The sequence below is a fragment of the Gopherus flavomarginatus genome, chromosome 24, assembly GCF_025201925.1.
Source record: "Gopherus flavomarginatus isolate rGopFla2 chromosome 24, rGopFla2.mat.asm, whole genome shotgun sequence".
In the NCBI taxonomy this organism is placed as follows: Eukaryota; Metazoa; Chordata; order Testudines; family Testudinidae; genus Gopherus; species Gopherus flavomarginatus.
In genome coordinates, this window is record NC_066640.1 from 9247536 (window position 1) to 9262505 (window position 14970).

The following is a 14970-nucleotide window of genomic DNA, read 5'->3' on the forward strand; positions in this document are numbered from 1 at the left end:
CCTGGGTTGGACTGATGCCGCAGACACGCCTCTTCGCCATGAGTTTCTGAAGCAGTGTGTCAGGACTCCCTGGATCGTCTGTGGATGAGCCCATCTGCACTGTGACTGGACAAGGCATGGAAAACAGGGCTGGGGTCTGCAGGGGAAGTAGGCGGCTTGGAAATTACAGACAGCGACTCGCACCGATTGAAGCATGTCGCGTGACAGCTGCCTGCCTGAGTCTTTGGCAAAGCGTTTTTAGGTGGGTGGTGAAAAGCAGGATGCACGGCTGGAAGAGAGCCGCACCCCACTTAAAATAGACCCTCTGAGGTATCTGTCTTATGGGTCAGAGTTAGAAAGCCACTTATGATTGGCGAAGAGGACTATTGCTGTGTGGGGATTTGTCCCGTAACTCCTTACACACAGCTGCTGGCAGTATCGGCAGATTTTTGTTTTCTTAAGATTAACTCAATAGAGAAACATTTAACTCAAGTTTTGGGAGGGAAGGGGGTGCAAATGGGTTTCCTGTCCTCTTTGCCACTGCTGCCAACAGGGTTAGCCTGGTTTATGTGCGATGTTAAACCCATTCAGAATTGCCTGCCAGTCTTCAAAGGCAGTGGGTAACTTCAATCAAAGGCTGTTTCCCCAGGCACGTGAATTTCTGGAGGGACCCTGGCCTCCCTCCTCCAAAATTTAAAAATTCCAAGTGAAAGAGCAGCTGTGTAGCAACAGCATGAGCATCAACAAAGGCTGAGCTTCTGGCATTAATCTCCGCAGCCCCCTTGGGCCAGCTGTGTCATTTGAAATGGTGGCTGGGAGCTCGAGTGATGTTTTGCTGTGTAACAGGCCTTGTTACAGAGAAGTCATTGAATGAAAATTACCCCCTCCCTTCTTCACCAGGCACAGCTGACATGCTGCAGACTTGAAAAAAGCAGAATTTAAAGAACTGAAAAAAACCCAACCACAGGCTTCTGAGAGGGAACCTGCCAGAAGTACAGAGGAAAGGATTTGGCTTCAGTAAATCTCTCTGCAGATCATTCTTCAAGTGGGGTTGCAAATCTGCTGCTGTCTGCCTTGCCAGTTCCTCCTCTGTGTTACCATCTCTCTTTAGTTAAGGGCATGAAAAGGGCTGGACAATGGGTGCACGAGACAAGAAGAAACAACTGCTGCCTGGGAACTGGTGGAGCAAAACATGCCTCCTCTCCCAGTGCTTTTGGGCACCAGCCACCGTCATGCAGCTGCAGGCTTATTTCTACGCACAGACTAACGCAGAGCTGTCTGGGTGGAGTGGAAGAAGCAGAACAACAGGCAACACCCAAGCACAGAGCGTTAAATTCTCCAGCAGCTCACTGGACGGCCTTGCTGGGAGTGTGCAGTGTCTGGATTAACTAGAGGAAGCACATGACTGGAAGCAGTTACCATCCGGTGGCTTTTCAATGCCTGTGTAAGATAACTTGGGACCTAGGCCCATTCCTCGCATGTGGGTGTCCCCACTGCACAACCCAACACCACTTAATTGGCAGAGGTGCTAAGCACCGAAGGGGCCATGAAGACACCACAACCATCGTGCCAGGGTTGTGATATGTTGACTGAGCAGGAGAGAAGCTTCCCCATCACTGCCGGTGCTGTCTCTCTTCTGGAGAGACAGAAGGGACTACATCAGTGGTACTCAATCCGTGGCCCAATCTGCTGGGCCCACGGAGTTGGGGGTGCGGGCTGCCCCATTGCCTGGTGTGGTGGGGTCTTCGGCCCTGCTGCCCTGCCTGGTGGGGTCCCATCCCCCTGCAGCAGGGTCTGGGCTCAGAGCTGCCCTGCCCTGCTGCCAGGCGGGATCCAGGCTCTTGGCTGCTGTGTGGTGGGATCAGGGTAGGGTCTGCCCTGCAGCCCCGCACCTGGGGTCTGCTCCTGGCCCCACTCTGTGGAGGGGCCTGTAGGGTGATGGGGAGGAGGGGGTCCGTATACTGGCCCACAGTAATAAATAGGTTGGTCTAGACCATAGGGCTGTTAAGCCAGCATCTTTTAGCAGCTTGAACGCTAAACATAAATAGAGCCTGCACCTGTGCTGGCATCAGACACTCCCTGGGCTTTGGGCAGAATTAGACTGTTCCAGGTGTTCTGAAAATATCAGGAATTCTTCCCTCTCTCTTCCAGTGAATACGACAATGTGACTTTTGAAAGCCTAGCTCTACAATTTAAATGGCTCATGCAATATTAATTTCAGACAGAAAACAAGCTGAGACACAGTCATCTTTGTAATGAGAAATGTTAGAAATTCTCCTTCAGCAACAGCCAAGGCTAATCCAAATGGATGCTGGTTTCTTGGCAGATCTCCATTATCACGCTTTCCTCAGAAATGGAAATGCCACTCCCCTGGAATTATTTTGGAAAGGGATTGATTCTAGCCAGTCACCTTATCCCTAGAATTTCTCAACTAACCTTTAACACCAGCTAGGGGGGACACCAGAACTTGTCCCAGGTCCTGCCCTTGATGCCTAGATGGACAATTCTTGACTGAAGAAGGCCAACCATGCAAGGCACATTCCTGGGGAGTACGCAAGGGTGAGAGGCTTGGAGCAGAATGTCACGTCAGTGGCAGCCATCCGAGGAAGCCCCACTGCAGGGACTCTGTTAGAAGAACAGCTTCTCTCTCCACTAAAGCAGCTCTCAGCCCAGTTTGCAAACTGGTGGTTGTGATGAGAGCCAGGACCTGTGCAGTTTATTGCAAGTGACTGACACCTGAGGTAGTCAGAAGACATGTCAGTTCAGGAAACTGCTTAGAAAAGGGACGGTAGGACACGAAGCCAAGTGTTATTGCTAATGAGCATTTTAGTGGAAAGGTTTCTGGTTTGGCCTTGAATATTCAATGAGGAGCAGACCCAGCGTGGCAAAAACATCAGCAGGGTCTCAGAGGCTCCCTTCAGGCCTGTCATGGGTTTCCTCCAACCAGTATATAGTCTGGATTCTTCCCGTTACTCGGGAGTACATCTAGCTGAGAGCTAAGGCAGACTAACCTTCAAGTAAAAGGAACACAGCTTCTAAATAAACGCTCCTTTGAAACTAAGGATGCAGGGACTGTGACCAAGATCAGATCGTATTCTCATGACAGGACTCTGCCTGCTGCTCTACCAGAGACCTGGTGAGAGGAAACTGAGAGCAGTATCATGGGACTCTGTGGACCACAGTGCCCTGCGTTCCCCTGAAAAAGCCACGGGCTAGCAGTAGAGATCACCATGGTTACCTTCAATGGGCAGCAGGATGACGCGGGAATGGTCGTAGGCAATCACATTAGCGTAGCGGTTTTTGGGCTTGTTCACTTCAAGGTTCGAGTGCTCCCAGGTGAATTGCTGGCCAGGGTCGATGGACTGGAAGAATCAGGAAAGAAAACAATGTAGTCAGAAAGGAGGAGCAGTGGTGGTCAGCTCTGTGCATCCTGCCGCTACGGGTCAAGTCCAGGCTCTGCAGATCTAGCCAAAGAATGGGGTGCTCTCCATCCCTCACTGCTTTCAGTATTGTCACGGTGATACGTTCCCCCCTCTCCTTTTCTGTAACATGCCCCAGGCGCACTTGGGATATTTTCCATTACAATGCAAACAAACCCAAGCCCAGTGCAATTTCAGGCTGCACGTAAAGAGGCATCAAGTCAAGGAGCAGGTAGGCAAAAACTTCCTCTCCATACCGCTGTGGTACAACTGTGCTTAGAATTATTATTCTAGCTTTCTCTGATGGGCACCGTATTACCAAAAATAGATTGACAACTGGGAGGGAGCTGGGACAAGAGCAACAGATATGATTGGGGGGGCCAAAGGGCTGGAATTATGAGGAATAAACGGAAGAGCAAAAATCTATATGATTTAGCTAAGAAATTATTAAAAAGAGACATTTAACTCTACCAGTACTGAAGGGATGGGACAAAGGGTTATAACAAAGCATAATGGAATAAAGGAAAAGAGGGAAAAAATATGCTAAATATCAGGGAAACGCTTCCTTATCAGTGAGAGGTATTCGACAGTGGGAAGGGAACTATCCTGTCCCAAGAGATGCAGGGGAAAGCAGCATTGTTTGGGATATTTGAAAACGACAGCACACTGAAGAGCAGGGAACGTTCTTGTATGAGCAAAGTAATGGACAAGAGGACCCGTGGAGGCTTTGACCCTGCAATGGTTGGCATGTGCCCATTTGGCAGGAGAAGTGGTGCCTCTCCCTGGTCAGACAAGGGTTAAGGAATCTGGTCCTAAGACACTGAATCGACAGTAGCTCTTTCCTGGAAGGAATAAAGGGGGCAACCGTGGAATACACTGGAGAGAAAAATCCTCTCCCTGCCTGTCCTGATGATTTATGCCTGGGTTGGTGGGTTTTTTTTAAGTCCAGCTGTCCCAGATATGGAAATTAGGTTAATTATGTTTACCTCTAAATCCTCAGCTGGAGAATTAAATAAAACTCGGGCTTAATTCTGCCATCACTTTGGAGAGTCTCGGGGTGTGGGGGGAGAGTCCTCCAAACGGAGCTTGGCAGTGGCACATTCCACAGTACTCCCTGCTGTTCAGTCCCGCCTGTGCCCCTCCGAGGGGGCAGGAGTTTGGGGGGGACAGGCACACTGCATGCACACGCTGTTTGAACCAGTAGCTGCCAGTTCCCCTGAGCATGGGCTCTGGACCCTTGCTGTGCACCCACAGGCAACTGCTAGCTAGCTCCCTCGCCCTCCCCTCGGCACCCTAACCCACAGTGTTTCCATTCTCCTGTGGCATGGCTTAGATCTGGTGCTCTTGGTGTGTATTTTATGAGCCATACAGCTGAGAAGAGGTGGAAAAGCTGGTACAAAACGGCAAGACACTAATGTCCTCTCGCTCTCTTGCTGTGGAGCATTTCTAACTAATGGGTATTTATACTGTTGTAATGTGTCTGTCTGCTCTCTATCCCTCTAATCTCGCCTCGCTTTCATTTCATTAGTGCTGTTTGTTTAGCTCTTGCTCCCCAACTAGAGGAGGTTTTGCTGGAACTAAGCCAGGGCACTTGGGATATTGCATTATGCAAATGAGACTCTGAAATCTGTATAGAGCATATTAATTGGCTTCCAGCTTCCACGCACTCCCCAGACTCTGAAATGGGGGTGAAAGACCCCAATAGAGCCAAAGGATCTTCCCCACACACAGCTCCTATGGGGAGACACTGTCTATAGACCGGGGTCGGCAACCTTTCAGAAGTGCTGTGCCGAGTCTTCATTTATTCACTCTGATTTAAGGTTTCACGTGCCACTAATATTTTTTAACGTTCTTAGAAGGTCTCTTTCTATAAGTCTATGACTAAAATATTGTTGTATGTCAAGTAAATACGGTTTTTAAAATGTTTAAGAAGCTTCATTTAAAATTAAACGAAAATGCAGAGCCCCCCCAGACTGGTGGCCAGGACCCGGGCAGTGTGCCACTGAAAATCTGCTCGCACGCCACCTTCGGCACACGGGCCATAGGTTGCCTACCCCTGCTACAGAACATCACTAATATCAGCAAGTAGAGCTCACAACCAATCACTCCCTTCCTTTTTCCTTGTGAGCTGGCCCGTCTAGAATTGAACCATTTGCCTAGCGACTACCAGCACATATTATGAACAAATAATTAAATCGTTTGGTCAGTTTGCAATTTATGTAACTTAAATCACAGCGTGAGCTGGGCCAGTCAATTGTGACAGCTGCACTTGGTGCTGGGATTTTAACTAACTAGCCAATGCCGCACAAAAACTGAGTTCTAGGGGCAAACACCCACCTCGGAAACTTGCTTTCAGTGACGTTCCAACTACCAACTGGCTTTGGCTAACACTTGAGTGCACAGCGCCACAGTGTTTGCAGAGACCAGAAATGAAAGCTTCGTGGATGTGAGCAAATCAAAATGCAAACGGAAGTAGCAGACTGTGGTCTGGGGTTTTATTTCTCCTATTTGCTCCTAGGGCCCTGCTAGCGACTGGCCATATTGGGACCCAGAGCTATCGGTGATACGAAGGAGAGCATCAGACAGTCCTCTGGGTATTAGTAATGGATGCCTAGTTCCCCTTGCTTCAGGAGAGCTGGCTGAGGCTCACAGATTATCCTACAACCTGTAGGTCTCTTGGGAGCCCCAGTTACGGACCAAGACCCACTGTGCTAGGTGCTGCTAAAACACAGACCAAAATGATGGTCCCTGCCCCAAAGATCTTACAATCCAAATATTGCCCACACATTTGTCTATTCTACACTGTTTGCTCTCTGCATCCCAAAGCACTTGAGCAGGTGTTTAACTTCAAATGTTTCATTAGTGTTATTGTGCTTGTGCCCTAACTGCATTGCTGGACTGGGGTCTGGGTGGATTTCCTAGGCCCACGCTTCTGAGGACCTACCCAACGTGCCCTTTGTTGCCCGTACCTCATACTCTTGGGATAATTTCAAGTTGTCGTTGGCTTTGAGATGCTCCGTGTGTTCTGCCAACTCGGAGATGGGGATGGGTGGGTGGTTGAGCATACCTAGCAGAAAAGACAGCGGGAGAAAAGAAATCTCATTTAATAATTTAAAAAAACCCCAACCAATTATCAATGTTGCATGTTTTATAAGGGAAAAAATGAAAACAAGAAAAAAATTACAATGTGAGATCTGCAATGAAAGGAGGGAACGTTAGAAGAGAGAAGATTCAGGGCTCGAAATTGTGTCCTTGGAAGTAAAAAGGAAAATGAGCGCTTTCCCCTGTGATGGCCCCATTCTCAACATTTACCAAAAAAAAATAACAAATCCAAAGAGCAGATGCTTGTTAACGATTCCAGGAGTGGACTTGAAACGAGCAAACTCTGCCAAAGGAAACCTACGCAGCAAATGTCACAGCGCTCGGCATGGTCATAAACAAACACCAACTCAAAGACAGGGAGGGGGCAGAATTCTTGCTGATCGATGATGGGGGTGGGGAGGGGAGTGCAGATGGGAGAGAGTTGGGGAGGCTTTTCAAAGTTGTTGTTGTGGCTCTGCATGTGATAATAAACCCCTCTAAAGCTCACTGGGGAGCACATTGGCCTAGGACTCCACGCAAATACCCCAGGGCTGGGTCAACTGCCCTTAATCCTGTCCAGCATAAAGGAAATGTTACATCATTCTGGGAACCTCTCCTCCCCCCACCAAAATGCCAAGCATGTGTTCAGTGCATCACTGTGAATAGGCTCCTTCCACAGCATGGCTGGCCAGTGGCCATCGCTTCCCACTGCTCTTTCCTCTGGGTCATAGAATCACAGAATCTCAGGGTTGGAAGGGACCTCAGGGGGTCATCTAGTCCAACCCGCCTGCTCAGAGCAGGACCAGTCCCCAGATTTTTGCCCCAGATCCAGAAATGGGCCCCTTAAGGATTGAACTCACAACTCTGGGTTTAGCAGGCCAATGCTCAAACCACTGAGCTATCCCTCCCACCTCTTTTGAAGTGGAACAGCTTCAACAGGAAAGCTAGAGCAGCTCCCTGTTGAAAGCCTGCTGCACTATCTGGCAGAGAGGAGAATTGAACCAGGACGCCCAGCAGCTTAAGGAAGCACCCTAACCACTGCCCTATACCAGCTCTTGAGCAACCATGCAGGGACAAACACCTACACTACAGGCAGACTCCATGGGCCTGTTCCGGTGCTGCCACTCTCTGATCAAAGCGGCACCAGAAGGGGGCGTTTTTCACCTTCCGGGATGAAAGGAGGATGCCCCTTGCCCTCTCCAAACTTGGCCCCCCATGGGCGGTTTGCCAGACTGGAGCACTCCTAAGCCCCACTCCGCTGAGTTCTGGATGCCATGGGTCTCTGAATGCAAAGGGAGCTCCCACTGCATCAACATGGACATGTCTGGCAGGAGCCATGAAAAGGGATCACACTGCATCCTTTCCTAGGACGTTTGGATCTGATGGAGGCTGTCACAGCAGGCTAATGAGATTGGTGACGGGGCTCGGTCAGGAATCGGTCTGACTATCATACTAATCTGCACATCCTGCTTTGAGAGTTGTAGCTAGGATTAGAGAAGGGACAGCGGAAAAGGTGGTTGGGGGAGAGTGAACTCAGGAATAACCCCCACCACCCATCCCTTGCTCTCAAGCGCTCAAATAGAAACCTGCGTGGAAAAGCTTTTCACGCTCTCCTCATCTGCATCAAATCACCCTGGCCAAGACACTACAAAGATACTGAGGCACCTAACCTCCAGAGTGCAATGGGAGTGAGGCAACTCAATACCTGGGAAGATCTAGGCCCTCGGTCCAGCAGCATCTCCACTCTGCTGCCTGCCAGCCAAGACACGGGCAACCTTTTGAGAAGCTACCACATTGTCGTCCCCTCCTCCCCCCCGAATGGAAAGGGGAGATGGGGAGGTGGAAGATATGGAGAATTTCGAGCCCCGTTGGTGGCGTGTGTGACAAAGTAAGTAGCGGCGGCAGCAGCATGGTCAGTTACTCTGAAAACTCAGCACAGAGATGGCAAAGCAAGCATGACAATCCTCAGTTTTACAGTGTGTTTTTCACCACCAAGCCCACAGACTGGGTTCACCGCAGACAGAGGAGGGCTTGGCCCAAGATCGGTGCCCCGAGTCAGATGCCTTTGTTCCCAAACTATCTAATCATCCCTTCTGGAACTGGATAGCCAGGCAGAAAACGGGGACACGGGAGAATAAAAACCAAAACAAAACCAGGAGGCAAAAGGATTATGGAGGGTAAGCTAGACCAGTATGGCCTCTGAGGCCCAACGGGGTCAAGTTAGAACATTTCTCCTGGCTCGTGGAAGGAAGGGGTCATAGCCAGTGGGTTTCTAGTTTGCCTGATTCTCTACACACCTCTTGCTGTCCTCAGACAAGAGAGTCTCCTTCAGTTCCTGCAGTGTGGCCGTGTTACACCCCAGAGATAGCTGTGTTTCAGTGGCGGAAGCGAAGTGTTTCTTTCATATACATCTAGCTCATAAAGAGCTTTGGGACCCTTTTGGCCAAGGGGCGGCCTCTCCACGTATAGAAGAAGTGACGCACTACACTAACGTTATAATAAACATTCAGCACAGAACCTCTGCTTCCTCCTCCTGCCCTCTCTGAGGATAAGAGGTAGGTGCTGCAGAGGGCCACAAACTTCCCTTGATCATTAGAGCAAACTGAGCCCTGTTCAGAACAACCACTGGCAATGTAATAAATTGTTTCCAGATCTGTACACATTACCCCTCCCACTGACTTCCTTCCACCTGGGGCAGAAGGCAGCGAGGCAGGCAGCCAGCATATGAGCCAGCTGCCACCACCTGAATCTGACTCTGCTGGGAGGAGCTACAGATTATTAGCTGAAGTGCAATTAGAAACAGAGTCATAAATTAAATCCCAAACAATAAATATACAGGTTTTTAAAAAACAGGAGCAAACGAAGCAAGAAAACCAGAGGCTCCCAGGCTAGTGGGTTCCAGTACGAGGTCTCTGTCCATCCCATCATGCAGACGATGAGGGGAAAGGCCCCATCTAAGATCTGCACCACAGAAGTCACATTCTCCTTGAATGGATTTCAGGAGATATTTCCTTTGTCAGAGCTCCAGCGAAAAAGCCTCAGCCATGTCAGGCTCCCTGCATCAGTGTGTCCCTGCCCTCCACCCTTCACCCCCATTCGTAAACCAACAGCTGAGAGTGCCTGGGAACTGGCCTCTCTCCTAGTCTCTTAGGGCAGACAGAAAAGAACCCTTGGAATTGATCCGACATGAGGATAAGGAAAATAGGCTCGAATTCTCTGAAATGAGTAAACACTTTCCCGGCCAGGCACATCAGGGTTTCCCGTAAGATCCTGAAATGCACTGTGTCGAGAGGGAGAGGAAAGATATAGGTTTGGATTAAGCAACCAGCTGGTAACATCATTTCGCAGAGGAGCACAGATGGGTTCATCTGGGACCACCCCTGTATCAAGAGGAGAGGGTCCTTTCAGCTCAGTGCCAACAATGGACAAAACTGTCTAGAGGCCTGTTCCAACTCCATCATCTAGGACTCCAAGCAAAGGCTTTAGAGCTGCATCTGCAGCTCCTACTGAAGTCAGTATGTGTTGGAAGCACCTAGCCAAGGGGTAAGTAACTGCCTAACACGCCAAAAGGACTTAGGAGACTGGATCCCAGCTTCTACTGGGTCAGTCTTAGAGCAGGTCTCATCTAGCATTTCAATCACTTGAGCCTCTCTGATCTTATCACTCCACTTTGTACCAGCCAACTCTGCAGAAACGTCACCTGAACATCTGGTGCGGGCCACAACCTGTTTATCTTAGCAAACTCCCTGCAGTTGGACGGTACTTTTTGTGAAACCCAGCGGAGGTGCAGACCATAGAGAGAGGACTGTGCTTCCAGGTCAGGGCCAAGGAGCTGCCAGGTACCCGAAATGGCCTTTTCCCTAGTTTGTCATAAAAGGGTGTCGGTGCAGGTCTCTTACGAGGAGAGCAGAGGAGTATGGTCTATTGCTACAGTCTTCCCTTCACCCAGACAACGGAGCAACAGACACACACGCAGACCAGCGTACATAGAGCTGCTTTCTCCCTTAGATTCGAATGATGCACATTTAGCCGAGCTTTTGAGGACTGTTCTAAGATCAGACTTGAAACACCTTTAACACGGGAACCTTGAAACCCAGATTTTAATCCTGCGAGAGAACAAGACAGACAGAAGGACGGACGGCGTCTCTTAAATCAGCCACTAGGAGCTCCGTCCCTATGTTACTGTCGCCACTGCTGTCACTTTGACAAGGCCTGTGTTTGGTACTGTAAAACTGCAAGCGCGGTTCAGACAGACAGATGGCACAGAAGAGGGATGAGATGGCGAAGGCCACTGGGACACAGAGAGTTCAGCGAAAAACAGGGAAAAAAACAAAACAAAAAACGAAAGAAAAAACGACAAAAGAAACAAACCAACAAAAGGAAAAAAAATGTAAACCAACAGGAACAAAAACACACAGGAACTAACTTTCAAAGTCAAACTCAGGGTCACTGAGAGGGCTGCTCAGACCAGAATCTGCAGAAAACAGTAAAAAATAAATAAATAAAAATACACTTCTTTCCTTTTTTCTTTTAAAATTTCATGCTAATCAAACGGAAAAAGCAACATAAATTTAAGAGGAAATGAAAAGTTAATTTTTTGTGCTGATTCGGTAGGGGCAGGGCCACTGAAAAGTGTTTTATTTCCCCCAACCCCCTGTGTGTGCATCCCACCCCCTCAGTCCCTCATTTGTTACTGGGGACAGAATGAAGATTCTCTGGATCACAGGGAGCCTTGATAGAGAACAGGGCATGGGCCAGTCTTTGTGCCAGACTAGATTTTATTTTAGTGGCTTCACGGTACCCAGAGAGTCTCCCACCTGCAACCGGAGCCATGGATCTCTCCTCACCATCGACACACTGCAGGCTGGCATATTCCAAGGGGCACCCAACTCCTACAGAAATTCAGTGGGAGCTGGGGGCCTGTCTTGTTTAGGCTTCTTTGAAAATCCCCACCTGGATTATCAGAGAAGTATTAAGATAAAGTCACCACCACCGAGCTCTTTGTGTAATGGTTCCCTAAGGGAAGGTTGGAAGCATCACCAGCCTTGAGTGCAGGGAATTAGACTAGATGACCTACTGAGGTCCATCCAGTCCTACGATTCTATGGCTGGGGCCATTTAAAACTACACTGCACACATCCCCGAAGGACACACTAGAGACCAATCCTGCATTGGCCAACGGGGAACAGACCTGCTGGTCTACAATGGTCTGAAATGGAAAGCTGCTTTCTGATCAAGCCAGCCCTCTGCAAGGGCAGCAAAGACTCTGCCAATAAAGAATACATCAGCTATTACACTGAGACCAACTAGCTTCTTCTGAGCTTGCTGGCTACGGCTGAGATGGAAATGACTCCAGTCCGGAGTACTTCTCTCATGTGCTGGCCTCCGTTTGCAGATGGAGTCTAGCTCTGGATGCGCCAATCAATACCTATGTGCCAGAATGCCTGGGGAAGTGGGCACCCTAAGCTCGATGCCCAGGTGTGCAAACTCCAGCCTCCTCTCGCTCCAGCTTCATTCTTCCCTGGGGTAGAGGCACTGGTATGAATGGAGTTACCCTAGGGATGAATTCGCCTTCCCTGCCCAACAGGAGCTGCTCTGTTGACCGTCCCATTTGCACCCGTCATAAAGCAAGTTTCCCCAGTGGGCACTTGGAAACGGTTCCTTTAACGCAACGTGAATTGCTGCGAGTTGCTGCTGGAGCTCCTCTGGGAAACTGCTTCTACAAAGGGTGGAAGGAAGGTCAGACAGTGCTGCAATAACCAAAGCTCTCCAAGCAACACTGGGCGTCATCCCCGCCTCTGAGATTCAGGCTGCAGGAGGATTTCAAGGGCACGCTGGCCTCCCTGCACCATCCGAGAGACAGCACTGAGGAGCTACAGAGTGGTATCAGCCTGGGACCCATTGTGCTCTCAGCTGTACCACTGAAAATCCAGAGTAACTCAATTGACTCTGTTGCAGTTACTTTGGATTGACACCAGTGTAACATAGCAGAGTTTGGACCAGCGTCCATGACAACTCTGGCCACTGCTGAACCTTCCTGTGTGTTCAGTCCCCAGGGGCTGCATTGAACCTGTTGCCTTTGCTACCTAAGGAGATTCAGCCCTTACCCAACCACAAAGCTTGGCTGCTGAGACTGACCATGGGGAAGGCGGTTCCCATCTCCACACTGTGGGAATCTGAACTGAGCACTGCCCTTATGCTCAGCAGCAATCCTTGCCCTTCGATTAGCTACCAACTCCCCAGTTCCCCCTCTCCCCCTAGAAACCTGAGGCAATCTCAAGTACACAGATGGGTGGGGGGAGCTGCAGAAACATTACTAACGAGCACAAAATGGCAAAACTGACAACCAGCCCCAAAAAGCACAACAAATTCCTTTCCAACTCCTCCTGCTCTAGGGATCAACCGGCTGAGCAGCAGGCCAGTGTGCAGGCATCGCTCTGTGCAGCGGTGCGGGGGTCCCTCTGTGGGGAAGTGCCCGTGCTGGGTGCATGTCGGTGGAGGCTTGCAGAGGTGCCATGCAGGCAGCTGACCCATGCACGTGTGGAGGTGTAGAAGGGAGGGTGCCTGGTGCCTCTCTGCAAGGTGGGTAGGTGTTTTTCTACCTGGGGAAGGAGACCAGCAGGACCCCCTAAGAGGGTGTCCACACTAAGCGAGAAAATGCTGCCCTGGCATTTGCTTGCACAAATGACTGGTTGTCTTGCTTCTCCTTGTGATGGATTAATGTGTCCACACGACAGAGCTGTTTCCGAAGAACTATTCTGGTGCATCGGCACACAGTGCCCGTTACAGATGTGCTTGCACCGGTGCAGTCTGGGAATCCTGTAGCTCCCATCCCTGAGGCCCTTGGGTAATTTCCAAAACTGAGGCATCACAGTATGAGATGGAGTCAGGAGGACTGGCTAAGTCACGGCTGCCTATCTAACCCAGCCTGCACCAGTCCAGTTGGACCACAGCTACAGTGGTTCCAGCCATTGCAGCCATCTGGCACAACCCATTTACAATGGCTGGAGTGGCTGCTGTGTGGGGACACAAGATGCTGCCACCCCAGAGGGCTCCAAGCATGGATTTCTTGCAGCACTCTCGCTTAGCATAGACAGGGCACAAGAGATCTCTCCATTGTGTATTTAGCTAGAATTGGATTGCAGCAGAGGCAGCATTGCAACAGCCTTAACGCAGGCAGGAAGGGACTGGGGGAAGGGCAGTCACTCCACTTCTCTTTCCTAGGGAGAGAGCTGGTTTGCAGCCAGTTACCTGGAGTCTGGAAGTTGATGCGTCTCATCTCCACTGGGTCCTTGGGGTGGTGAGGAGCAATCTCAGCGTTGTTCAGGAGACATTTCGTCCGCGGCTCAGAGTCTTTCCGTTTGCTTTTAAAAATCAAAGTAGAAAAGCCTGTTGGTTTGGGGCCCTTTCTGCCTTTCCGATTGACTCGGGCAGGCCAGCAGCCGAGCACCAACCTGATGTAAGTGGGTGCCACTCTCGTGCGGGGCTGAGAAATGCAGCCATGACCTGAATGATCTACTGGCTCAGAAAACGGGTGCAAGGCACAAAGAATGCGACTTGCAGTCACATGGCACTCAGCGGATGTGATGTTCTCCCAACACCCTTCAAGCCAACAGCAACGTCCTGGAAGCTACTCCATCATACGTCAAAGGATACAGCCACAAAGACGCCTGACAGCCTTTTGTATGATCAGGGACTTTACCTTAAACCCCACGAGTGGCTCTTCTGCTACAGCCTCTTTTCATCGTCTCGGTTTGCAAGTCACACACACTCACGAACTGACTCAGGCTATGTCTATACTGGCACGTTCATCGTTAAAACTTTTGTCGCTCAGGGGTGTGAAAAAATACCCTCCCCCCAAAGAATAAAAGTCTGAACAATGAAAAGCGCTGGTGTGGACAGTGCTTCGCCGGCGGGAGCCATGCTTCTGACGATGAAGCTACCGCCCCTCATTGGAGGTGGTTTTATTTCGTCACCAGGAGAGAGCACTCTCCTGGCGATAAAGAGCGGCTACACAGCTCACCTGACGATGGTGCAGCTGCAGCCTAACGTACACTGGCAACTTCATTTACGGCACTGGTCATTTACCGAGCCTTATCTACACACAAAATGTGCACTACTTTAATTAAACCGGAGCTAATCCCTGGGTTGACCCTCCAAGGTCTTGTCTACATGAAAGAGCTGCCCTGCTAAAGGTGTGATTTTAAACTGATTTAGTTTTGTTGGTGCCAAAGGCCGTGTGGACATGCTTAATTTGGTTTAGTTTAATATTGAACAGAAATCGGTTTAAGTCAAACTGAAATAAGACACTCTTAAATCGGAATATGCATGTCCACACAGTCTTTGGCACCAGTTTAGATATGTTATTTTAAAAACTGATAGAAATTAAACAGGCGCAACATTCTAGTCTAAACAAAGCCAACTTCAGCTTAAGTGCCTTATTTTTAACTTAACTTGTTCCTACTCCTGTTTGGACTTGTCTACACATAAAC

The 14970-nt window shown here is 49.7% G+C and overlaps 1 protein-coding gene across 8 annotated transcripts in view; it reads right to left on the minus strand.

Moving 5' to 3' along the window:
• PTPRS (protein tyrosine phosphatase receptor type S) overlaps positions 1-14970 on the minus strand; it is a 244058-nt gene that overhangs the window by 13249 nt on the left and 215839 nt on the right. For 5 of the 8 annotated variants that reach the window (XM_050934410.1, XM_050934407.1, XM_050934414.1 and 2 more), the window contains 4 exons: positions 13730-13842; positions 10906-10953; positions 6368-6465; positions 3218-3341 (listed from right to left, as the gene is read on the minus strand). In XM_050934410.1, coding sequence (XP_050790367.1) covers positions 3218-3341; positions 6368-6465; positions 10906-10953; positions 13730-13842 — 383 coding nt within the window. The remainder of the gene's footprint in view (positions 1-3217; positions 3342-6367; positions 6466-10905; positions 10954-13729; positions 13843-14970) is intronic. The other 3 variants (XM_050934412.1, XM_050934411.1, XM_050934415.1) reach the window with 1 other exon arrangement.